Source organism: Mesoplodon mirus, assembly GCF_964341445.2.
Source record: "Mesoplodon mirus genome assembly, chromosome: 4".
Classification (NCBI taxonomy): domain Eukaryota; kingdom Metazoa; phylum Chordata; class Mammalia; order Artiodactyla; family Ziphiidae; genus Mesoplodon; species Mesoplodon mirus.
Genome location: NC_138979.1, coordinates 135,439,566 through 135,466,399, shown reverse-complemented (window position 1 = coordinate 135,466,399; position 26,834 = coordinate 135,439,566). Strand labels below are relative to the sequence as shown.

General features: G+C 33.8%; 1 protein-coding gene across 5 annotated transcripts in view; it reads left to right on the top strand.

Annotated features, from left to right (window-relative positions):
• MDGA2 (MAM domain containing glycosylphosphatidylinositol anchor 2) overlaps window positions 1-26,834 on the top strand; it is an 823,345-nt gene that overhangs the window by 697,257 nt on the left and 99,254 nt on the right. For all 5 annotated transcript variants that reach the window (XR_014293890.1, XM_082618922.1, XM_082618923.1 and 2 more), the window contains one exon: window positions 18,398-18,667. Coding sequence is in view for 4 of the 5 variants with exons in the window: in XM_082618922.1 (XP_082475048.1) it covers window positions 18,398-18,667 (270 nt within the window). In the remaining variant the exon portion in view is untranslated. The remainder of the gene's footprint in view (window positions 1-18,397; window positions 18,668-26,834) is intronic.

Here is a 26,834-nt window from a genome sequence, read left to right as displayed (position 1 = left end):
CTTTGCCAAAATACATTTTCATAAAACTTGTTCTCTTACTTTGCCTTTTGCTTACTTCACATTCCTGTTTCCAATGTCTCATCTTTTTTTCTAAACATCTCCAATAGGAATTGCATTTGCTAGAGGAATCCCTGAGTAACACCTATAAATTCATGTTTCATATTCCTGTATCTTATTTGCATATTGGAACCACAATGTTCAACAATCCTTTTTTAACTTATTCAAAATTGAATTTTCTATGTCAAAACCACTTTTTTATAGACCTCTCAATTCCTCTTTAATTCCATCAGAAACTAAATTTTCTTGGGAAACCTTTTTCATGAAACAATTAAGTTATCACTTCCTAAACTTAAAACAATATAAAATGTAAAATTTCTTGTCCCAGATTTTCAAGAATTGGTTCTATGATCATTGGTAAGCTACTGCTTCTTCTAAATGCAGATTCTTCTGTGTTATAGATTCATCCTTCATTATATAAAAGGGTGAACTAGATGATTACCACAGTTTGTTAAGTCCTAAACCTATTCTAAGGTGATAGGTTAATGAGTCAATTCTATTTATTTTCAGTTTTATTTTAAATTGAACTAATTTTTAAACTGGAATTTTATAGCAGGTATCAATTTCCAAAACTCAAGGACAGTTACACGACATCATAGTCTATAGACCAAATTCAAAATTTACTGTAAAATCTAGTATATTGTTTTTCATTTACTGTGTGTTGTAAAATCAAACATGAGCACAGATTGAGGCTATTGAAATTTCATTTTCTGAGAAGGTTATTCTGCTTAATTGAACTTCTTGGTTGACCTAGAGTTAAGTAAAAGGCCAGCTTTATTGAAATGATCCTTACTGCTTATGATTCTGAAATATTCCTTGCATCGATGAATACAAAGGATAGAAAAGGTTGAGGTTTTGAAGATTTAGTTTCTTCTGGTTCTTCTGCTTCTTCACTAAAGTCTCCATCTCAGATATTGTTTGACTTTGTTGCTAACAAGTCAGTTTTCCAGCTTTCATCTAAGGCTTTATTTTAGCTTTGATATCAGCTTGTTGAGTTATATGGACACACAAGTAAGCTCTAAGAGGCTTTAAAGGGACTGGATTTTTTTAGCTGATTTCATCAATAAAAATATATTGCATAACTGCTCTTACCAAACTCCTAAATTTCCCATTCAGATCATCAGCTGACTTTAATAGTGTGCTGTGATGTAATTAGTTTACATTTTTGTACAACCTCCTTATCTTGTCACAGGCATGTAACAGTTTTTGAACCAGACCTGGACCTTAGACTATACATTAAATTGTGCAACACTAGATAATTGACCTTAAAATATTTTCTGAATAATAATATTGTGAATACATTTTCTTTCTTTTCGTGTTGCCCTTTTTTCTCATAAAACAAAGGGAGGATATTGTTAGTTGAAGATTTCTATAATGTCCAAGTTAAATGTACACTTCCCCAAAATTAACAAAAAACTAAAGCATAAAAAGTTACCCAGAAAGAATAGGTATTATATTACTTATATTAAAAATTCCTTTTACATTGATATTATTACCAAATCTATGTTGCTAGGAGTTCCTTGGCATTATTTTATATATTTTTAATTGATATATAAATGACATATAACATTTTATTAGTTTCAGGTGTACAGCATAATGATTAGATATTTGTATATATTGTGAGATGATCACCATACTAAGTCTAGTTAACATCCATCACCACAAACAGTTACAATTTTTTAATAAAAAAGTAAGACTATTTCAAAGTAATCATCTACATTTCAAATGTAGGCACATATGTAAATAATTTTGAAGTAGAAATAGCTATTTTAAATACTCAGTTCTATGTTTCATTGCCTAATATTAGAAAAAAGCACAAAGACTCTTTCTTTGGATACACTATTGTAGTCTAGTTAGGCTTGTGCCCACTTTTAAAGAGTGAGATTACAGTAGAATTTTCTTTTTTGTATTTGCCTTTTTGACTAAAAGAGCTGTATGTTTAATTAAAAAATCAGGAAAACAATCCAATATAGTGTTCTCTTCTGACTCAACATTTTTTTCTTGTGTGTTCAAGAAAGAACACACAAGCAAGAGAATTTTATTAACTAAAACTTGAGGTAGTATTGGGGACAGTGAAGCAGTTGCACTGATTGTCCTGAGCAAAGCAAGGGAAAGGGTGAAGAATGCTGCTTCCCAGGGAAGCCATACATAATGAAAATGTTATATGTTGGGGACATTTGATCACAATAAGAAGAATGTAGAGAATAGAGTAGCAGAAGCTAATGTGTAAAATATTGATGGAAGAGAGCAAAAGAAGTTTTTATAGATTGAGGAAATTTAGAAGAGAAACATAAGGTTTTGACAAGATGAGCTGCTTAAGATGCAACTCCTCCTCAATTTTTTTTGTTGTTGTTTAGTTTGTTTCTGTAAGTCATTACTTAGTAAACATTTAGCGAATTCTTTAGACAGATGACTGAATGTGAAATCATGATGCTACTGACCCTATGGGTGATTTAATTATGTATGAATTGTATTCATTTATACTGTTTCACCCTCATTAGATTTTTAAACAAAAGATCAAGGCTGAAACTGCAAACTCATGAACAGACATAAATTTTTGTCATTTATGAATCTTTAGGAGAAAGCTTCAGAGATTTTCTGTGATGAATGCTCAAAACAGAAGGTGTCCCAGTCAAATCAGTGATTATAATCATAACTATTGATCACTAGTGTAACAAGTTTAATATTTTGCAATTTTATCATACTACTCCAGTAAAATATCTCTTACACATACCCATTGCATGTATGTAAACTAAATAACGACAAGAGACTGTTTTTTTTTGAATGTCTCATTTTTTTGTTAGTAAGACATATTGCTCATACATTTTAAAAAATTGTATAACTATTAGCAACCTTTTTTCCCAAGCATATAACATACAACAACTTAATTGCACCACCTTGCACAAAGTTGACTATTATAACCATTTAAACAACAAGAAAAATGTAAATAAGACAATGAGGAGGGAACAGGAACAAAGGACAGGAAATATATTTTTTCAACTTTATTTGGGTATCATTGACAAATTATGATATTTAAGGTGTAACGTGATGATTTGATATATGTATACCTTGTGAAAAGATTCTCCCCATCGAGAATTAACACATCCATCACTTCAGATATTTGCCTTCTTTGTGTGTGTGTGTGTGTGTGTGTGTGTGAAAACATTTAAGTTGTTCTTTCTTAGGAAATTTCAATTATACAGTACAGCATCATCTACTATAGCCACGATGTTATATATTAGTTCCTCAGACCTTATTCATCTTATAGCTGAAAGTTTGTACCCTTTTATCAACTTCAACTTCTCATTTCCTCTATACCCCAGGCCCTGGCAACCACATTTCTGCTCTGTTTTTGTGAGTTTGACCTTTTAAATTATAGATACAGGTATAGATATAGGTATACTCCATCTATAAGTGATTCCATGCAATATTTGTCTTTCTCTTTCTAACTTATTTCCCTTAGCATAATGCCCTCAAGATCCACCCATGTTGTTGAAAATGGCAGGATTTCCTTTCTTTCTCATGGCTGAATAATATAACTCATATGTTTTGAATATTAACCTCTTATCAGATATGTGGTTTGTGAATATTTTCTCCCATTCCATGGATTGCCTTTTCAGTTTGTTGGTGGTATTTTTTTTTGTTTTTTGTTTTGTTTTGTTTTTTTGCTGTGCAGAAGCTTTTTAGTTTGATGTAATTCCACTTGTTTATTTTTGCTTTTGGTGTCTTTGCTTTTGTGTCAAATCCAAAAATAGCATTGCCAAAACCAGTGTCAAGGAACTTACTCCCTAAGTTTTCTTCTAAGAGTTTTATGGTTTCAGATCTTATGTTTAAGTCTTTAATCCATTTTGAGTTGATTTTTCTTCTGTCAAGTAAAGTTGTGGGACACAAAATCAATATATAAAAATAGTCGTGTTTCTATACACTAATGATGAACTCTCAGAAGAAAAAAGAAGTTAAGAAAACAATCCAATTTATAATAGCATTAAAAAGAATAAAATACTTGGGAATAAATTTATCCAAGCAGTTGAAAGATCTATATACTGAAAACTATGAGACATTGATGAAAGAAATCAAAGAAGATACAAATAAACAGAAAGACATTTCTTGCTCATGGGTCTGAAGAACAAATATTGTTAAAATATCTGTATTGCCCAAAACAATCTACAGATTTAATGAAATCCTGATCAAAATTTCAGTGGCATTTTTTACAGAAATAAGTAAAACAATCCTAAAATTTTATGGAACCAAAAAGACTCCAAATAGCCAAAGCAATCTTGAGAAAGAAGAACAAAGCTGGGGTCATTATGCTTCCCGATTTCAAACTATCTTACAAAGCTATAGTAATCAAAAAGATATGGTATTGACATAAAAACAGGCACATAGTGTTACCAAACCAAACTGGATTACTCACTGGACATGTGTCAAAGCCAATCTACTGACACGGGGTTGTGGTGAAGGAAAGTACAGTGTTTACTGCAGAGCACCAAACAAAGAGAGTGGGTAGCCAGGGCTCAAAAGACCCGAACTCCCCAATAGCTTTTAGGGAAGGGTTTTTAAAGACATGTGTGAGGGAGAAGGTTGCTGGGTGCCTGATAAGCTCATGTACAATTCTCTAATTGGTTGATGGTGAGGTAACAGGGTGGTATTTTAGGAATCTCAGTTATCAGTTATCTGGTTCCAACCAGTCTTCAGTCTACTTGCTGGTGGTCAGCATGCAGTTAACTTCTTTTACCTGGTGGAGGTTTTAGTGTCTTCAAAACAGCTCAAAGATACAGCTCAGGATATTATCTATAGCCCTTGAGGAGGAACTAAAGGTCTTTGACTTTGTTTTATGGATAAACTGTTATTATTTTGTCTTGCTTGACTGCTTTCCTTTGTTTCTGTATTTTCTTTTAAAAACCATTTTTTTTTTCTGATTTAAAATATGACTTCTCTGATTGAATTTGCTCTTTGGAACTTGGGGAAGGCCTAGGAGCCTAAAGTTTTTCTACAGAAAAGAGGCAGGGGACTCAGTTTCAGTAGTCCAGTGGAACAGAATAGAGAGTCCAGAAATAAACCCAAGCTAATATGGTCAACTAATCTTTGATAAGGGCACCAAGAATATGCAATGGAGAAAGGATAGTCTTTTCAATAATGGTGTTGGGAAAACTGGACAGCCCCATGCAAAACAATGAAACTGGGACCTTATGCCATACATAAAAATAAACTCAAAATGGAAATAGATTTCTGTACTGGTTTAGGATACCTTTATCATCATAGTGAGTAATGATGTTTCTAGATTTATTTATACATATATCAAGAATCTAGTTGAGTGAGTTAGAAGCAAAACATTTTAAGTTCCATTTAAATTCTCTCTATGGATACTGCCTATAATGGAGAGGTGCTAATTAAAACAATTTTATTCATATTAATAGCCTAGAAAAATTCAAATAATTAAATCAATTGTTTTATTATAAACACCTTGAATTATTTAGAGTTGTTTTATTCTTCACTTTCTTTTAGACCTAGGAACAGTATAACTAAGTAATAAATAATATCTAATAATCATACAAAGCAAAGCTTCTATAAACAGATTAAGAGTACTGAGAATACTATCATTTTTGTTATGAGGAAGAAATTGCAATGGTTCTGTACATTATCCATCATGTGCCTAATTGGAACAATACAAATGTACCAATATTTTCAGTCACACAGCAATAATTCTACACTGTAACTCCAAAATTTTGTCCTGTTGAGAATAGTATTAGAGATATAAGTAACAATTATTAACAATCTCAGAATGTTTGTGGAGAGAGGTGAATACTAATTTTGTAAAGTGTATCACCAGATCTTTGGGGTTGCTTTCCTGCTAATTATTTACAAATGCTATAGACTTTTATTTTTAAACTACATTTCCCAATATTGCCAGTTTCCAAGTTAGACTAACATTATGTTAGGGACTAATTTACAATTTGCTTTTGGCACTACTTTCTCAATCTGTTGTGCTGGAAAGAACATGGACTTTGAAGTCATGTTGTTTTAGGTCTGAAGTCTGTCACCTGGGCTGTGTGGGATGCTTGAGAATGTAACTTCTCAGATTTAGTTTCTTTATGTGTAAAATGGAGATACACACTTTACAAGGTTGTTGTAGAATTGAATGAGGTAATAAGTATGTGAAATGTGCTAGCACAGTTATACAGAGTATATTAATCCTAAAAATGTTAGCTATTTCAATCCCTGTCTCTTCTAGATACATTAGCCAGACCCTACAAACTTCTCAGTATCTTTTCCCAAGTCCATCCTTTTTCATATCTTTCCCTATTGAATAAATTAGGCTTATTTTAAGACTTGATTAGCAATTATATTATTCTTTCTGACACCAAATAAGTGGTGTGTCTTCCAAAACCAGTTCTCTGATTCTCTGACATCATCTGGATGTCCAAAATTCAATTCACTTCTGACACTAACTGCCTAGCATTAGTGCAGATCCTACAAGTTAAAGGGCTCAGTGCCACGAGACCGCCTCCACTTCAGACATCAGTCACAATTCCCAGTTGCCATCCATACTTCTAACAAACCAACTATAAATTTGGGGGTTCCCATGACTTGGTATTTCCTCCCCTACCAAGTTTGGTAATTTGCTAAAATGACTCATAGAACTTAGGAAAACACTTTTCCTTGAGTTTACCAGTTTATTATAAAAGATACAACTCAGAAACAGCTAAATAAAAGAGATGCATACGGCAAGGTATGGGGTGGAGGAGGGATGCCGTGTCAAGATTTCATACCTTTCTCAAGTGCACCACCCTCCCAGCACTTCAATGTGTTCACCAACCTGGAATCTCCCCAAAGCCCATCACTGAGGTGTTTTTATGGAGGTTTCATTACATAGGCAAAATTGATTAAATCACTGGCATTGGCGTTTGAACTCAGTTTTCAACCTCCAGCCTCTCTCTCCTCCCTGAAAGTCAAGGGGTGGACTAAAAGTTCCAAAAGTTTTAGGAGATCTGTTCCAGGAATGAAAAACACAGATCATATATATGTAACATATAATTTATATATATATATATGTATTTCCTATCATACTACAGCAATTAATTAGTTATTGCCATCTAAGAATTCATATATTGTTTGTATTAAATTGTGCATACTGACATCTGTTAAGATGTTATCTTTACACTGATACTGTAAATTATATGTTAATAGGAGCCTTTTTATTCATTTTTGTTTAATCTCTTAATATATCATTGTGTACCTAACATTATCTAAGAATTTTCTAAGTATTTATGTGCTTGATTGATACTAATAAATAGGGATATTTTGAACCTATATCTGTATGGTAACAAAATGCTTCAATATATCACATGGTCAAATCTAAATGGCTAACATCTTGAAGATAAATTAGCCTAGGTTCAAATATGTTTAGTGTCCCTCGATGGCCATAAACAGGTTACTCTCACTCATCTCTTTGAAGTTCAGTTTCCTTACCACTGAGATAGGTATAATTATAAGACCATGAAAAGGTTTGAGAGAAAGACACACACACACAGAAACAGAAGAATAGAGGTTGTCATACACTAAAGGTAATAATTTCACTATTTTTATTGGACAAAGGAAGGATTTAATTTGCTGACTTAACACTCCAACTCCTCGATCTTCTCATCTCAGTACTAGACTTTTTTTATTTTTAAGGGCACAATTTTCCTAGATCTCCTTAAACAAAAAAACAGCAAAGAGCAGACAAGTGTCATATTAAGCAGGCATTTGACTTGAGAAAAAAATGACCCTATTGTGTGCATGTTTATCAGTCCCCTCTAAGGGTTCAATAATTAAGATCATTCTTACCCTGAAGTTCTCCAAACAGGTGAGCATTCTCCTCTTTTAAACTGTAACTAATTTTTCATCTATAGTCTCACACTCCCTTAAAGACTTAAAAATGGGTTTTATTAATATTCCTTAAGATAGCTTTGGAAGATTGTTACTTATACAAAAGTATTTTTTTTTAAATCAAAGGTATTGATTTGCTCACAGTCCTGGTTGTCATTAGAATCTGGCTATTGTTTTTAAGAAATAGAGGCAAATTTTTATTCATACACAAGGTTAAAAGAACTCATGAACTTGTCTCTGATCCCCTTATTGAGAAACAAACATGAATCACATTTTTCTATAGTCTGGTGTTTTCATTCATTACTCTTTCCAGATAAGTTAGACATTTTTATGTGAATTTAAACATTAGAACCATTCCCCATTTGTAACACTTGGAACCAGTAGGTACAAGAACAGAAAATGCTAAAATCTTAATTAATTTTGTGCACTTTTTACTTAATTCCTATCAAAATCCTTAATAACTTTAAAAGATTACACGTTTACCTCCAGATAGCTAATCTGCAGGCACTCATCATGTATATTAATACATGGATAATACAGAAATTCATTTACATGAAGTACACTGCTATATAAGCTGCAATTTGAATCTGGTTTGAAATCCATCGTTAACAACATTTTTCTTTAACATAGCAATTTTGTTGCAATACTTTTTTGCTTTCCACAAAACATGTTTCCCATTTTGACTTATGAAAGTTTGTGCATTCTAAATGCTGGTGTGAATAGGCCAACATCTAATTCAATTGATAACTTTAATAGGGCAAAATTTTCAAAATCCTCTGAGGAAAAGAACGAAATCATGAAACATTGGTAATATTTGTAATTGGAAAGAATGAAGCATAGGTTGTTGTTAAGAGTGTACATTCTGAATCAGATTACCTTGTTTGAATCCTTATTCTGCTACTTTTTAGCTGTTTGGCTTTCCTTAACTGCTTTGTGCCTCAGTGTCTTCTATAAAATGACTTATTATTATAAAAAGATAAACTGTGTGAAGATTTTAACACAATACCTAGCACTTAGTAAATATTCAGTATCAACAAATATAATTTATTTTTATTACCATCATCCTCCAGTATATTTGTAGGGGGATATTTTGACAAACTTTTCAACCAGAGATTTTTAACCTAAGTGAATCCATTCAGTATAATGTAATGATGTATTTTTAGAATCATTTTATTTAATTGAACAAAACTCAGGAACCTAGTTATTTCTCCTAAGCAGTCCTACTTTTAAGCATTTCATAACTAAGTGGACTTTTTTCTCATGATATTTTATTTATTTATTTTAGTTTCTTAAGATTATTTCATAATAGAACATACTGAATAACTCTTACACCATGAAAAACTGGTTCTGTCAGAATAGTGAACTTTAACTTTTTTGACACCTGAAGCTTTCTTTCATCATATTCAAAGACTTCATACTATACCATTTAGTCATAACTGCACCGGTTATCCTCACTGGATATTCCAAAGAATGAGATGCTGAGCTCATTAATAGCCAGTGAGCTTAAAGTAAACCTTATTATCACAGAAGTTTTCCATAGGCAGACCTGACTGAACTATAATGAATATTCTCAGTTTTACATTCTCTTGCTTTTTTGAGGTTAAGGAACCACCTTGGAATCCAAGTAGTTTGGGCAGTATATTAAATTGCAGTAACGATTACCTTCATTTAGGGATGCTTTTCAATTCAGATTCTATTGAATGTATGAAAACACAGTGTGCTTGAAAAGTTTTAACCCAGCACTGTCAGATGTCTTTACAGGGCTAAATCTTCTAGGTTTGGATGAATGACACATTCATATATAATGAGGGTCTAAAAAATCCATTACTTGAAATAACCTAATAGGTGAGATACATTCAAAGAATTCTCATAGAAAATCATTCATAGAAAAAGTAAATATGTATTTTAAGATATATCCCTGTTAGGTATAATTAATTACATTTATATTCTTTTCCATTTAAAAAGAAATTAATAAGAAGGAAGATAAGCAGTTGCAAATACTTTGTTTTGCTAGACAAATGCAAATATAATTTGAAAGTAATTGTATATTCTCTTAATTTATTTTCATTTGACTCTAGTATCATTAATCTCTACTCCACTTTAGCATTTTGTTTCAATGGCCATATCTCTGATCTTGTGATCACTCTAAATTTCTCTATCACTGAAGTATTAAATTGCGACAAAATTCTATTTATTGACTACAAGGTTTTTGTTTCCTGACTCTGTTTTCAGTGTATTTGCTTTTCAAGTTTTCTAGTTGTCCTAGTAATCCAAACCATTGATTATCTTCCCCCATTAGTTTCCTTCTGAGCTAATTCCTTTCCAGAGCCAGTTTGGATCCCATGGTCTGTTGCTTACACTGTGTCTCCTCAACTACCCTGTCCCCTTGTCCTTATGCCTCACTCTGCTGAGTCTTCACACAGAATATCAAACTGCTGGATTTTCAAGGCTAAAAGGCAACTGTGTAAGTTATCTGTTACTGTGTTAAAAACTGCTGTATTACTTAGGAGCTCAAAAAATATCACATTTTACTAAATCTAGTTATCTAATCTCTAGTGAGTCAATAACTTGAGGAGGCTATTATTTTGCTTCATATGGATTGTGATATTATCTGGATCACTTGGTGGTACTTTGTGGGTGGCTGGGCTGGTCTGGAAGGTCCAAGATAGCTTCACATCCCCTGAAACCTGGGGATGGCTGGAAGGCTGGGCTTAACTCTGCCCTCTCCTTTATGTAATCGCAGGGCCCCTTCACCTCATCTCTTTAACAAAGTAGTTGGACTTATTACATGGGTCAGGACTCTCAGAGTGAGTATTTCAAAAGATAGGAAGTGAAATTCCCTGTCTTCTGTGGCCTGGGCCCAGAAATCAGCACAGCATCATTTCTGCTATATGCTATTGGTCAAAGTAATCACAGAACCCATCCATATTTAACAAAGTGAACATAGATTCCAGGTCTTGATGTGGAGAATATTGAATATACTATGGACATCTTTACTCTTTTACATCATTCATTCATTCATTTCAGCATTCATTTATTCAATCAATAATGATTTATTACTAACTATAATAATAGGTACTTGATGGATGCAGAGGGTGATTCAATGGCTAGGAAGTTGTAAGTTTCTTTATAATAGAGCTTACACAGGAGACAAATACAATGGTAACTAACATTATATTATTAACAGTAGGAGAGATACTTCACTTACTGGTAGTCAAAGGTGGGCTTTCTGAAGGTAAAATCTAAAAGATGAGAGTCACAAAGCCGTGGATAAAGTAAAGGAAAGACAAAACAAAATCAGAGGTCCATTGTCCGGAAAGGGTTTATCATGCAGAAGCAGGAAGAAAACCTATGTTTCTGAAACATAATGTTCAAGATGAGAATAGTTGGGTATACGACTAGAGCCAGAACTTTCAGGACCTTGTTGGCCTGGTTAACAAGCAGGGGTGAGTCAGTAAAGTGTTGTAAACAGGAGAATAAAAGAGCTGATTCTCTAGTAAAGGGACGTCTGGCCAGTCTCAGAAGGTTGAGAGAAGGTCAAAAGCGGAAGCATGTTGGCCTTCTAGAAGACTATCACAGGACATTTTTAGTAGTCCATGTGAGAGGTAATAGTGGTGATAGTGGAGACTGAGAGAAATGTATAAATTCCCAATATATTTTGAAGGTAGAATCAATAGAAATAACCATCTTTTCTAATCACAGACAATATTGTTGAACAAATAGTTTTCATTACTGATCTCTACTATTTAACCATCCTTTTGTATGCCAAAAATCTGTAACCCAGGTTATAAATACTTCACAGAAAATGCTTTCACTATAATCATTAATAATATTAAACTTGTTGCAAACAGTAGATATTTTAAGTGTTAACTTCTGCCTTGCTAACATTTGGCACATTGTATTACATCCTGTTCTTTGAAGCATACAACTCCTTTAATTTTTGTAACACAACTTTCTGGATCCACATATCTCTCGGCTAATTTATGTTTATTTGCCTTTAGGAGCTTTTATTTTCCTCCAACCCCGTAAGTGATTATATTCAAGAGTAAATTCAAATTTGACATTTTATATGGCTTTGTTTATACTTTCTCTGAGATATCTCAACAGAACTGTAGCCTGCAGTCAGCCTTCCATTCTGAGCTTTAGATCCATATTTCTGCTTGGCAATCAGAGACATGCATTTCTGGGCATAAAAATAGCTAAAATATTCCACAAAACCCTTTCAATGCAAACAACTGAAAATGCTGGAAAATATTCTTAAAATATTATGAAAGCATTAACGTGTTTATTTAAAACTTCCAGGCGAAATTTATACAAAAATAGTACAGTGAGTCTACTTTTGCCCTTAGGGGCATTAGCTGACATGGACAAATTTGAGCTTCAGTTTTTAATGGCATAGCTGGGCAAGGGATGCAGAACTCCAGACCCAGGTGTTCCCTGGGAAAGTGTCTACCAATCGAAGTTGGAACTCAAAGGACTGTACCCACAGGGTAAGAGTAGAGCAGAAGTAAACCCAGTCTACACATTCCTACTCTCAAGGAAGTGCAAAGAGCCTTGCCTTTGACGTGAGAAGGGTGGAGGTGATGTAGGAACCATTCTTGAAGTTATAATGACAAACCAGCTCTTATATATATGGATTTTTGACTCAAATTCATGTCACCCAGATGATTAAAATAAAACCTCAAGCAATGAACTTGGATTAATGTGATCCTAGACATTAATGCCAAGAGTTGTCTATGGACAAATCTCTAGAGGAGGAAGCCATCATCTGAGGCGTGAAGTATCCTCATAAATATTTTTTAAAGGATAATGAGTAGCACAGAGTTAAAATTAACCAAGAATACACAGGAACAAGGTACCCTGAGAGAAAACCAACAGAAAAGCCCTCTCAATACTATAATTGGAAATATCAGATGGTATAAAACAATTACTTTGTTTAAAGATAAGTGTTACTACCTTTGCAGGTAATGAGAAAGTATTAAAAGAGTGGTATAAAAGGTATACCAAAGAACTACACAGAGCATTTAGAAATGAAAACTACATTATTGTAAATAACACAATGCAGATTAAGCAGAGCTAAAGAAAGAATTAATGAACTGAATTAGCTCAGAGAATTTATTCATGCAAAAACCTCAAGAAATGGAAAAGTTGGAAGATAGGTTAACAGACATGGAAAACAGAATAAAAAGGATTATCAATTGAGAATAGAAAGAGAACAATACAGGTTTATTTGAAGAGCTAATGATGAGAATTTTCCAAAAATTTCCTAGATGACGGACACCAAAATTAAATCAAGAGATTTAAGAAGCCCAGCAAATTGCAAACTATAAGTAAAAAGAAATCTATACCTACAAACATTATATTGAAGCTGTATAACATCAAAGCAAAAAGATTTTGAAAGTAGCTGGAGGAAAAAAAGATGTTCACTTCAAAGTATGAGACTTTGAGCTTACTTTTCTACAGCAATAATGGCCATCTGAAAACAATGGAATTATATCCTGTTGTGCTGAAAGAAAATAACTGCTAACCTATAATCCTATGTACAAGGAAAACATCTTTTAAGAATAAGGTTAAAGGCCCAGAGATAAATCCATGCACATATGGTCACCTTGTCTTTGATAAAGGAGGCAAGAATATACAGTGGAGAAAATACAGCCTCTTCAATAAGTGGTGCTGGGAAAACTGGACAGATACATGTAAAAGAATGAAAGTAGAACAATCCCTAACACCATACACAAAAATAAACTCAAAATGGATTAAAGACCTAAATGTAAGGCCATATGCTATAAAACTCTTAGAGGAAAACATAGGCAGAACGCTCTATGACATAAATCACAGGAAGATCCTTTTCGATCCACCTCCTACAGAAATGGAAATAAAAACAAAAATAAACAAATGGGACCTAACTAAACGCAAAAGCTTCTGCACAGCAAAGGAAACCATAAACAAGATGAAAAGACAACCCTCAGAATGGGAGAAAATATGTGCAAATGAAGCAACTGACAAAGGATTAATCTCCAAAATTTACAAGAAGCTCATGCAGCTCAATATCAAAAAAACAAACAATCCAATCCAAAAATGGGCAGAAGACCTAAATAGACATTTCTCCAAAGAAGATATACAGATAGCCAACAAACACATGAAAGAATGTTCAACATCACTAATCATTAGAGAAATGCAAATCAAAACTACAATGAGGTATCACCTCACACTGGTCAGAATGGCCATTATCAAAAAATCTGGAAACAATAAATGCTGGAGAGGGTGTGGAGAAAAGGGAACACTCTTGCTCTATTGGTGGGAATGTAAATTGATACAGCCACTATGGAGAACAGTATGGAGGTTCCTTAAAAAACTAAAATTAGAACTACCATACAACCCAGCAATCCCACTACTGGGCATATACCCTGACAAAACCATAATTCAAAAAGAGTCATGTACCACAATGTTCATTGCAGTTCTATTTAAAATAGCCAGGACATGGAAGCAACCGAAGTGTCCAGCAACAGATGAATGGATAAAGAAGATGTGGCACATATGTACCATGGAATATTACTCAGCCATAAAAAGGAACGAAATTGAGATATTTGTAGTGAGGTGTATGGACCTAGAGTCTGTCATACAGAGTGAACTCAGTCAGAAAGGGAAAAAGAAATATCGTATACTAACCCATATATATGGAATCTAAAAAAAAAAAATGGTCATGAAGAACCTAGGGGCAAGACGGGAATAACACACAGACCTACTAGGGAATGGACTTGAGGATATGGGGAGGGGGAAGGGTAAGCTGGGACAAAGTGAGAGAGTGGCATGGACATATATACACTACCAAACGTAAAATAGATAGCTAGTGGAAAGCAGCCGCATAGCACAGGGAGATCAGCTCGGTGCTCTGTGACCACCTAGAGGGGTGGGATAGGGAGGGTGGGAGGGAGGGAGACACAAGAGGGAAGAGATATGGGGACATATGTATATGTATAACTGATTCACTTTGTTATAAAGCAGAAACTAACACACCATTGTAAAACAATTATACTCCACTAAAGATGTTAAAAAAAAAAAGAATGAGGTAAAATATATATTTTTTGAAAATCAACATCAGAAAGTCTACTAAAGATAATTCAATATGATATACTTTAGGCAAAAGGAAAGTGATCACAGATTTGGAAGGTCTGTGATGAAAGAAGGAATTAAGGGCAAATAAGCTAACATATATCTGGGTAATTTTAAAAAATAATGCAAGTATAAAGTATGATAATGTCCAATAAATTTTTTTTAAATGAGGGAATTAAAGTTCATGACTCAGTAACATATGTCAGAACAGGAATAAAAGGAACAAAGTGTTCTAAGATTCTTATTTTGTCTAAGAGGATGGTAAAGGTATTAACTGATGTTTTTGGATAACTTAAGTATGCATGTTGCATGCTGTAAGACAATCAATATAATAATAGAAACAGAGCAGTTAAGTTCCCAACTAGTAGCAGGAAAAGGGTTAGAATAATGATATAATCCATTAATACAAAGAAAACAAAGAAAGAAAGAACACAAACAGAAAGAATAAAATAACAGGAAACACTTGTACCCAAATATATCAGTATATTAAACTGAAATGTTTAAAGTGCTAAGTACTCTGAGTAAAAGAAAAAGATTGTCTGACTTTTTGGAAAGAATAGAATATAACAATGTGCTGTTTAAAAGCGGTGCTAGTAAAATATAAGGTTACTGAAAGTATAAAAGGATGTAAAAGACATAATGTAAATATTAACTAAATGAAAGCCAAGGTAACTATATTAATATGAGACAAAATAGAGTTTTAAATAATAAAACATTAATAGAGATAAAGGAGATATTTCACAAAGATAAAAGTTTCAAATCATCAATAACATAAAGCCGAGTTAAATTTTTATGTAATGAATAGCATTGCCTCAAGATATGTAGAGCGAAAAGGAGACAGAACTACAAGAAGAAAATTTTTAAAAGCTACTACCCTTTTAGAAGAGTTCAACACTTTCTTCTAAATTAATCCAAGTAGAATAAATGGGGTGAAAAAAAAAAACCCTAACAACTATATAAATGATATGGACAACACAGTTATCAGACTTAACCCAGTAGATCCACATCACATCCCAAAACTACAGACTACTCCTTCTTTGCAAGCACAAACAGGATAATAATCGATCATATTCTGGGAGATAAAACAAGTTTTAACAAATTTCAGATGATTGAATATATATGAACTGTTTTCTCTGAATATGATTCAGTTAAGCACAAAATCAGAACAAAGAAAAAATAAAACATAACCATATGTTTGGAAATAAAGAAGCACTTGGGTGCACAAATTCAACATGTCCACCAAACTCCAAACTACCCCTCCTTTCTTCCCTGTCTTCATCACTCATACCCCTCTTGTCTAAGGCATGATTTATGGTCCCATGACATTGCCTTAGTTCAGGCCTTCTCTTTGAGTTTCCTCTCTTTGGGGTTCATGCTCCTCCTATCTGCCACACTATGCCTTCTAAAAGATTGGTTTAATCATATAAAGCCTTTAAAAAAATTTTAAAGACCCTCAGTACCAACAGGGTAAAATTCAAACTCCATAACATGACATTCAAGGATCCTTGATAGAGCCTCTGCTTTTCTTTTCATCTTTATTTCTTCCCAAGCCTTCGTGCACCTTTTATGCATCAGTTATGCTATTCACTTATACTTCCCTAAACACCCTGTTCTCCCTGTCTCTTCCTTACCTTTGCACCTACTTACCCCTCTACCTGGGATGTTCTCTCTTACTATTCACCCACCTGACCATTTCCTATATATCCTGGGAGATACAATTCAAGTATACATTCCTTGCCTGGTCAATCCTCATAGTGTTATTCACTTCTTCACTTTCTACCCTAGAATTGTTTTTTGTACTTCAGTTTTTTAAATTAGCTATTTAAATATCTGCCTATTGTGTTAGACCATAAACTACATGCAGATAGGATTTTTTTCTTGTTCATTTCTTTTTCTATTCTTAGCACTTATATAAGGAGGGCTCACAAATTGAATTTATGAATAAAATTAAAATTCTTATGGTAGCTTAAACATATTTGTTGAAAGAAGCAAGAAGGGTCAGTCAATATGTTGGCTATGAGAAAGGAGAACAATATTATAAAAAGTAGAGGAATGACATGTAAAGAATATCAGATGGCACATTTGGTGTGGTAGTCCTAAAACCTTTTAGCATCCTGAAGGAAGGGCTTCCAGGTAGAGTTGTACAGCTTTTATACTGCACAACTAAAGAGGGTGCCATACACATCTAGTCAAGGATGTGATATTGTTGCCCAGAGCAATCCTGAGTGCAAAAAATCCTGAGTGGTCCCACACAATTTCCTTGATCAAATGAACCATGTCATTAGAGCCCAGGAAATAATTGTTATTTATTATGACAGTTGGGAGTCATCATTAAGAAAAGGACTGTATTTTGCATACCCTAATGAGAGAAATGTGTAACATCTTTTGGAAATCTTCCTGTCAAAAACAAAAAGATTAGGTACCTAACATAGCAAGTTTTGATTGTATGGGAAGAAACTCACAATTAAGCCAAACAAATGAGCCATTGCAGTGGGTTGAAATCCATATCCACCTGTGGTATAATTTGCAAAGTTTGCTTAAGGTTTATGCATGAATATTATGACTTGCAGTCAAATTCTTTCTGACCGAATAATTTAGAAAATAAAGTTATATACTTGTGTTACCCATTTTATTAAATAATTGGTATCCAGAAGCCCAAGGACTGAGCCTCATATGGGATAATTAGAATTCACTGACTTGAACCAATGGCTTCATCTGCTTCAGAATTTCATGCTAGTGTGGATACTCTGCTTTTATACCCAGAACATCATTTGCTTGCTAACAATATAAACCAAACATACTTATGACATTTTTTTCTGGGAAGCAACTAGAAAGAAAAAATAAACTCTGCTTAGTTTCACCTGCAAATACTTTTTTAAAGCAGTGAGTCTTATTCATTGCCCACACTCAGGAATCACGTTTCCCTACCCAAGCTGAAATTCCCAGACCTAAATATGTTCTCCACCCACCTCTTAATATTCCTTCCCGGGGCTTCCCTGTTGGCACAGTGGTTGAGAGTCCACCTGACAATGCAGGGGACATGGGTTAGTGCCCCGGTCCGGGAAGATCTCACAGGCTGGGCCTGTGAGCCATGGCCGCTGAGCCTGTGCATCCGGAGCCTGTACTCCACAACGGGAGAGGCCACAACAGTGAGAGGCCCACGTACCACAAAAAGAGGCGCACACACACACACACACAATATATATATATATATATATATATATATATATATATATATATATATATATTCCTTCCCTGTTGCTAGATGTATTCTTAAAAATAGCTTCTCACAGTAAGAGTAGCCACTGGCTTATTGCAAACCACATATTTTATCTGTTTTAATATCTCTTTTCTACAGATCCTCCTGCTGTGGAACCAGCATTTCTGGAAATCCGGCAAGGACAAGACCGCAGTGTCACTATGAGCTGCAGGGTCCTGAGAGCCTATCCAATACGGGTGCTGACCTATGAGTGGCGCTTGGGAAACAAATTATTACGGATGGGTCAATTTGACTCTCAAGAATACACAGAGTACCCGGTGAAGAGTCTTTCCAACGAAAACTATGGGGTTTATAATTGTAGCATCATAAATGAAGCTGGAGCAGGGAGATGCAGCTTTCTTGTTACAGGTAAGATGCTGAATATTTTGCTTTTTTTTTTTTTTTTTAGATCATGGGAGCTTAGGCTTATGTCAATATAAGAATGAAAGCATTTTGCAGATCCATGGAGCATACCACGAACAGCTTGACTGTTCATATTTAGAGCTTCTACTCATTTATTTTCAAGGCAAGTCTATTTTAGTAGTTAAGATAGTTAATGTGCCTATAAAATTAGAAGTTTATGTGAATTCAAATAGAGTTGGTGATGAGGTTGGTTATGTTGAGTGTTTTAGTAATAAAGTAGCAAATCTTAACTAGCTTTATTTGGATCAAGTTGCAAATATAATACATGTTTTCTTTTGCAAGTTTAAAATCCCTTGCAATCCAATACCTGTTCTGGTTTTAATAGTAGAGAGTGCTTTCTTTCTTTTTCTTGTTTATTTATTTATTACCTCTTAATGTATGGTGAATCTTCATTTTGTCCCTGGCTTACCATAGGACCACAGATATTCAAAGGGAAATCAATATAATTGTATCTGGTATATAATGAATTAGAGAGAATTATCATTTTTGATATCATCTTTTAATGTATTTAAGGAAATATTAAATCTGTATTAAATCATACATGTTTATTTAAATTATTTTGGTAATCTAAAGTAAATCTGTGTAATTTTGGGCTAGGGTTTAGGCATACATTAAAAGGATATACTCCTTTTCATTATTATTTTGTTCTAGATAAAATTAGTTGAAATGGTTATAGTGTTTATGCTGCTAAAAGAAGAAACTGGACATTGTATGTTATCTGGAAAGCAATCATAAAAATCATGATTAAAATGTTTCAGAATTAATTAAATCTTGTTCATTGATAATATAAATTCTTATTAATAAGTTCTTACTCATAAGAGAACTCTCTAATATGGGTTGCCTTGAGACATTTTTGCGTCCTGAAATGGGATATTAGGTGGATAAAATACAATTGACTAACCAAAGAATATGAAGACATCCTCTCTGCTGGATCTTACCACCTCTTGGTTTTGCAATCTCTTTGATTAACATTCAGTTGAACTTAAGGTTTTTCTACTTTGATACTTAAAGTGAACTATTAAAACAAAATAAAAAATCCCTAGGACAATTACTTACATGGTGATCCAATTTTTCTTCCTAGGAATATTTACAAGGGTAAGAGAATGTAATCTATTACTCTATGGGGTAATTTAAATGGCATGATATACTTTCATTCCTTATTTATATGTTATTATCCCAAGCAATAAGAATCCTTCAAAGGCAATTGTTTTTCACATATTGGTACAAATGGAGCACTTTACTTTCTTTCATTAACCCTCCAAAATAAAAATACTCCATAAAATTAACTAAACCCCTTTCTTCAATATTTTTGGCTTTATACACATTCTGATTTTCTCTGGTGACACTGTTTTCTAACTTTGACTGGTTTAGACCATGCTGCCTCTGCAAGATTTTCATTTGTTCTCTATTATATGATCCAAATCCTATTTTTTGAGCTAGAAGACAAGCTGAGACCAGAATAAACACTAGCTCCATTCTCCCATTCCAGATCCATGGGGGGCAGTAAGTAGATTTCAGTAGTTGCAGGAAGGAATAAACCTGTTATGGATTGCCCCATAGAGGGAGAGGAAACAGCCCCGTGCATTAATTTGTTTCCAGTGTGCATTTTTCAATCTCCAGGTCAACCTCATTGTTTCAAGATCTCCACATAAAATCTAATAAAGTTTTGAAGAGGAGAAAAAGAAATGATTGAATTCCAAATACAGTATAATTCAGGAAAATATATAAGGAAATCAATGATTCCATAGAATCAGACCTCTGGAAGAAACTTTGAAAGGTTATTTACTTTTCTACTAAAACATACCAGAATTAGTAGTAATCCTTATCAATTTCCCATAATTCAAAACTCTTTGAAGCTATGCAGAAGAGAACTAGAGAATATAATATATGCAAGGATTCATGTATTTATTATGCATATGTTCTTTACCCACAAAGCAGACCTTTGAAGACAATTCTTTTTCCTTGAGGCCCAAATTAACTAAGAAACATTTAAATTTTCAAAGTTATAACTATTGTACCAAATTTAAGAATTTAAACTCTTCCACTTGCTTGTCCTAAACGTCCTGAAAGTGGACTTGATCTGACTGCACATCAAAATGTACAGAATTGAACTAAAAGGCAATGGCAGCCCTCATGTCTATATGTATTCCAGCTCCCGGGAAAGCTCAAAAGTTCGGACGTGTTTTCTTCATTTATATCATGAGTATGCAATGTGTGTGGGTGTTTAGGGGTAGGAGAGTGGGGTTGTGTTTACCAAGAATTCAGAGGGGCTGTGAGAATATTTTCCTGGAAAGGAAAAGTAGATAGTAAGCAAAGGTATTTTGGGAAGAGTGACCAACCTAGCTTGTTGTGCACTGTCCATATTAGAGAATATTAGCTATAATACTACAAAATACTGTGTACTTTCATTTATTTTATTTACTAGTATTGTTATAGTGAAGTTAAGCCTAGTTTTTTTGTGTTTTAAGCCTTTGTGAACTATGGCAGGAACACGAACACCATTTATCATATTTTTCTGTGGGAGAATTTTTACAAGTTCTATAAATAAACGTGACATATTAATTTATTATAATAAGTCCACTTGTAAATGTGTAATTCCAAGTATATATGTATAAATACATAGACATAAGTATTTCTATATTAATAAATAGTTTTGTACTGTTTAGCAGATCACTCAACTGGAGCATGGATTTCACTTTATCACAGGTTCAAATGCTCCAAATTAACATTTGGAAAAAATGTTTTTAAAGACTTCAAAACATCTAGGCACATTCATTACATTACAGATACGAGTGAATAACATCCTAGGTTAGATCCTAGCACACAGCTTGATCCAGAAAAGAAAACCAGTAAATCTGGAATGATGGAATAGATAGAGGGATGACCAAGAGTAAATGATTAAATGGAAGTAATCTTACTGAAAATTATTTTTTAATGGGAAAAAAATCAGGGTGAAAGAGTAGTTCAAGTTGAAAATAAGTAGTGGGTTGAATAGTATCCTCCAAGAAGGTAAATCCATGTCCTAATCCCCAAACCCTGTGAATATCACTTTATGTGGCAATACATGATTAAATTAAGGATTTTGAGAGAAGGAGCTTATCCTGGATCAAGTAAGGTTAGTGAAAGATTTAATGTCCTTATGGTTTCATGATAGAGGGCCCTAGCATTTTGCTGGTTTTGGGGTGAAGGCCACTTTCATGTCTTAGAATATTTCTGCAGGTCCTAGAGATCACCTGTAATTCCTTGTCACATGTGCTTTTCCAATGTGGCTGCTTAATTCATCAAGCCATGAGGAAGACTCTCTAGCTCTAGTCTGTTAAGATGTAATCTTATATAACATAACCTAATTACTTAAGGAACATCTCATCTCAGTTTTTTCCCACCCTCCATGGGGGAGAATTATATACAAAGACATTAATAACAGAGGTAGAAATCACTGGAATCACCTTAGGTTCAGTCTGCCACATGTATCAACATTACCTGCTGCTAGGAGTACTTTTAAATACAACCTACATATGAAACTGTTTTATCTATGGCAATAGTTAAAGAAATTCTCATAGTTTAATCCCTTTCAATAAACATGACAAATAGGGTTTTACAAATAAAAATTTGCCTGTGACTGTTGCTTTCACCTCTAATTTGGAAGTATTTGTACAGGGATTGTGCATCCTCTACTTTTCTTTTGATATATTACAACATTCAGATTGACATTTTGGAACTACTCTTTTCTCCGTATTCAGCACCAGCAGATCAGACACATAACCAAAATTAGACAGATCCTAGAGAACAAATAAAGCAAGAGTGAGACATTTTTATGAAAGGGAGTACATGCTCTCACTCAGTGAATGTAAAGAAATTCAGAATGACTGAGGACTGTGATATGCCTAAAACAGGCTGTTGGATTACTCTAGCATTACTTAGTTCTAAAGAATGAAAAGGATGAAATAACAACCAAGTCAAATTTGACTCCAAATCAAAATGTTTTATTCTTGTTTTCTAAACTCAGATTGAGTTATGTAGTAACCAGATAGAAAATGTATTTTATTCTCTGGCAATGCATATATTTGTGCTATTCACCTGGATACTTGTTTGTTATGAGTGTCTAAACATGAACATCATAAAACTGTAGAAAAATCATTTAGAACTATCAGAAGTAAGAGCAAATGAACTAATGAAAAATATCTAATAAAATTCCCTGTGATAACTCTAAAAGGCAAAAAACTTCAATGTCAAATATTTTTCAGAGCCAAAATTCTGTTAAATTTATTAGAATTTTACTTATGATGATAACAGATAGACTAATGGATCCCAGTGTTTCAGCCAGCCTTATGAATTACAGTTATGTTAAAACTATAGAGCAGAAAATGCATTATATGTCCTAACAACTCTTGATGTATTCTGTGGTGTACAAAGTGATTCCACTTGTATTCTTTTCATTCAAACAATTCTGCTATGGGTGTAGAAGAAGCAATATCACCCTTGTATGACAGGTAAGCTAATAGAGGCTAAGGAATCCAAAAGTAAAATGTATATCTTCTGACTGTAAATTCAAGCTCTTTTTGACACACCTCAGTAACTCTTTTATTAGTGGTTCTAAAGGAATTTTTGGATAATTAAGCTAGATAAAATGTAGATGAGTCCATGCTGAACCTAAAAAAGTAGAAATAAAAATGTAAATATTAATTAAGGAAGTTAATACTATGACTTAGCAAAAACTTTACCAAAATATTTACTTTAATATTGAATCTAATTTATACAATATTTAGAGATGGAGCAGAAAGGGTTGATTAGAGGAAGGCTTATAGGAGTTTGTGTTGATTCCATCCTAGTCCTTACCTGAGGATTGGGATGCATAGATAAGGTGAAACTGTTGAGGCTTAGCACACTCTTCTATATCAGGTTCAGAGCAGAAAACTGACAGTAGAGTTCAAGCAGTGATGGAGAAAGCTAGAATTTTCAGCTTAGCAAAATAAGATATACCTTCTTAAAATTCCGAACATCCTGCTTAGATATCAGAATGATTAAGCCTTAGGAGTCAGGGCCTTGTTTGAAAATAAAGGCTTATTCTAGATACTCCCAAACAAAGGCTAACATCAAGCCCCGATAAGATTCATGGGGAGGTAGAATTTGGAAGTAGAGTTCCACCAATTTGTAAGAGCAAGTCTCTACATTCTCCATACATCTCACCCTAATAAAATGTAAAAAGGCAGAATACAAAAGTTTGAGGTGATTAGCAGGTAGCTGAATTACCTACTAGAATAAACATCAACACTGTTTAGAGGAAGAGAGCATAGTCCAGTTATCTATAATATATTATATAATATGTATTATACATTACAATGTAATAATGTAGTGATAATTACTAACAATGCTCAATAAATAATAAAAATTACCTGACATGCAAGGAAAATAGGAAAGTGTTACCCTTAGTCAAGAATAACAGTGGTCATGGGACTTCTCTGGTGGTGCAGTGGTTAAGAATCCTCCTGCCAATGCAGGGGACATGGGTTCAAGCCCTGGTCTGGGAAGATCTCACATGCCGCAGAGCAGCTAAGCCCATGCGCCACAACTACTGAGCCTGCACTCTAGAGCCCGAGAGCCACAATTACTGAGGTCGTGTGCCACAACTACTGAAGCCCATATGCCTAGAGCCCATGTTCCGCAACAAGAGAAGCCACCGAAATGAGAAGCCATGCACTGCAACGAAGAGTAACCCCTGCTTGCTGCAACTAGAGAAAGCCCATGCACAGCAAAAAAGACCCAATGCAGCCAAAAATAAATAATATAAATTTTAAAAATAAACCAAAATAAAAAGAGAATAACAGTGGTCTTTTAAAAACTAACCCTGAGACGGCCCAGATGTTGGATATAGCAAAGCCTAGCTATTATAATAATTTCAAAGTATTAAAGGAAAATATGTTCAAAGATTTAAAGATAAATGCAGTATTTATGAGCAAATGCATAAGAAATTTCAGCAGAGGGAAAAAATCCTTTAAAAATAACCAAATGCAAATACTATAACTAAAACGGTATAATAACTGGAATGAAAAAATTACCTAGTTGGAATGAACAACATATTGGAAAAGGTAGAAGGGTCAGTGAAATTGAAGACAAATTGAAAGAGCTGAGACAATCTGCTAGATAGAAAAAAGATTGAAGACTAAAGAAAAGAGACCTAAGGACCTGGAGGATAATGAAAAATGGCCTAAAATAATTGCAATTGAAGTTCTAGACATTCTAGTAAAGAATGAGAATGGGACCAAAAAAGAAAAAAAAAAAGTTTTTCAAACCCACAGATCCAATCATATCATGGAACACAAACCAAGAAAAAATAAAAATAAATTCACACCTAGGCACATCATAATCAAATTGCAGAAAACCAAGGACAGAAAGTTTTCAAAGCAGCCAGAATAAAAATGATATTGTGATGATATGCATGACAGGTACCTTCTCATTAGAAGCAATGTGAGCTAGAAGACAATGACACATCTTTAAATCTTTAAACATCTTTAAAATACTGTCAGTTAATAATTTTATTTCCAGTGAAAATGTGCTTTAAAATAGGGCCAAACAAATATTTTTCAGGAAAATGAAAGCTGGAGAATTAGTAGTCAGTAAAACTGTACTACACAATATGCCAAAAGATATTCTTCATATTAAAGGAAAAAGTTATCAGTGGAAACCAGGATCTACAAAAAGAAATAAAGAATCTTTTCTCATATGTTTTCTTCTGTGAGTTTTATGTTTTCAGATCTTATATTCAAATCTTTAACCCATTATGAGTTAAATTTTGTGTATGGTGAAAGACACGGGTCCAATTTCATTCTCTTAAATGTGGATATCTAGTTTTTTCAACATGATTTCTTAAAGAGACTATCCTTTCTCCGTTGTGTATTCTCGGTACCTTTGAAGAAGATCAGTTGACCATATATGAGTGAGTTTATTTCTGGGCTCTTAACATACACACCTACACACCCACACATGAACACAAGGAAACTTTTGGAGGTGATGGATATATTTATTACCTGGATTGTGGTGATAGTAACAGGAGGTATACGTATGTCTAAATTTACCAAATTGTATTATATTAATTATATTCACTTTTTTTGTATACCAATTATACCTCAATAAACATGGGGGAAAAATGGAATGAAGATGATCAGATCCAGTAAATAGGTGGGTAAAGCTAAGATTTTTTGTAACTTCCCTAATAAACAGCTGTACAAACAATGGTCAGCAAATTACAGCTTGGGGACCAGCCAACAGTTTTTATAGATAAAGGTTAATTGCAACATAGTTTTCTTCACTTGCTTATGTACTGTCTGTGGCTCCATTCATGCTACAACAGGAGAAGTGAGTAGTTGTAATAGCAACCACATGGCTCATAAACCTAAAATATTGGGTTGGGCCAAAAGTTCATTCACAGTTTTCCGTAAGATGTTACTGAAAAACCCAAACAAACTTTTGGGCCAACCCAATATTTACCTCTAGCCCTTTGAGGAAAAGTCTGTCAATCCTTGGTTTGAAGCAAAAATAATAACATTATAAGTTAGGGTTTATAACATATCACAAACCAAAATGTTACAGCAATAGCACAAATGATGGAATTAATTTGAGTTGTATTGTTCCAAATTTATAACATTTGTGAAGTAGGAACTGAGAAGCAAATAGAGACCTCAGAGAAGCATGAAATGTGAAGTGTGATATATTAAGTGATACAATATTGACTCTAAATTGAATCAGTAAGTTAAAGTTGCATAGTTTTTGCCATACAGAAACTTCTAAAAAGTTTTTAAAAAGTGGTGCATTGCTGCAATGAACATTGTGGTACATGTCTCTTTTTGAATTATGGTTTTCTCAGGGTATATGCCCAGTAGTGGGATTGCTGGGTCATATGGTAGTTTTATTTTTAGTTTTTTAAGGAATCTCCATACTGTTCTCCATAGTGGCTGTGTCAATTTACATTCCCACCAACAGTGCAAGAGGATTCCCTCTTCTCCACACCCTCTCCAGCATTTATTGTTTGTGGATTTTTGGATGATGGCAGCACTATTTACAATCACCAGGACATGGAAGCAACCTAAGTGTCCATCGACAGATGAATGGATAAAGA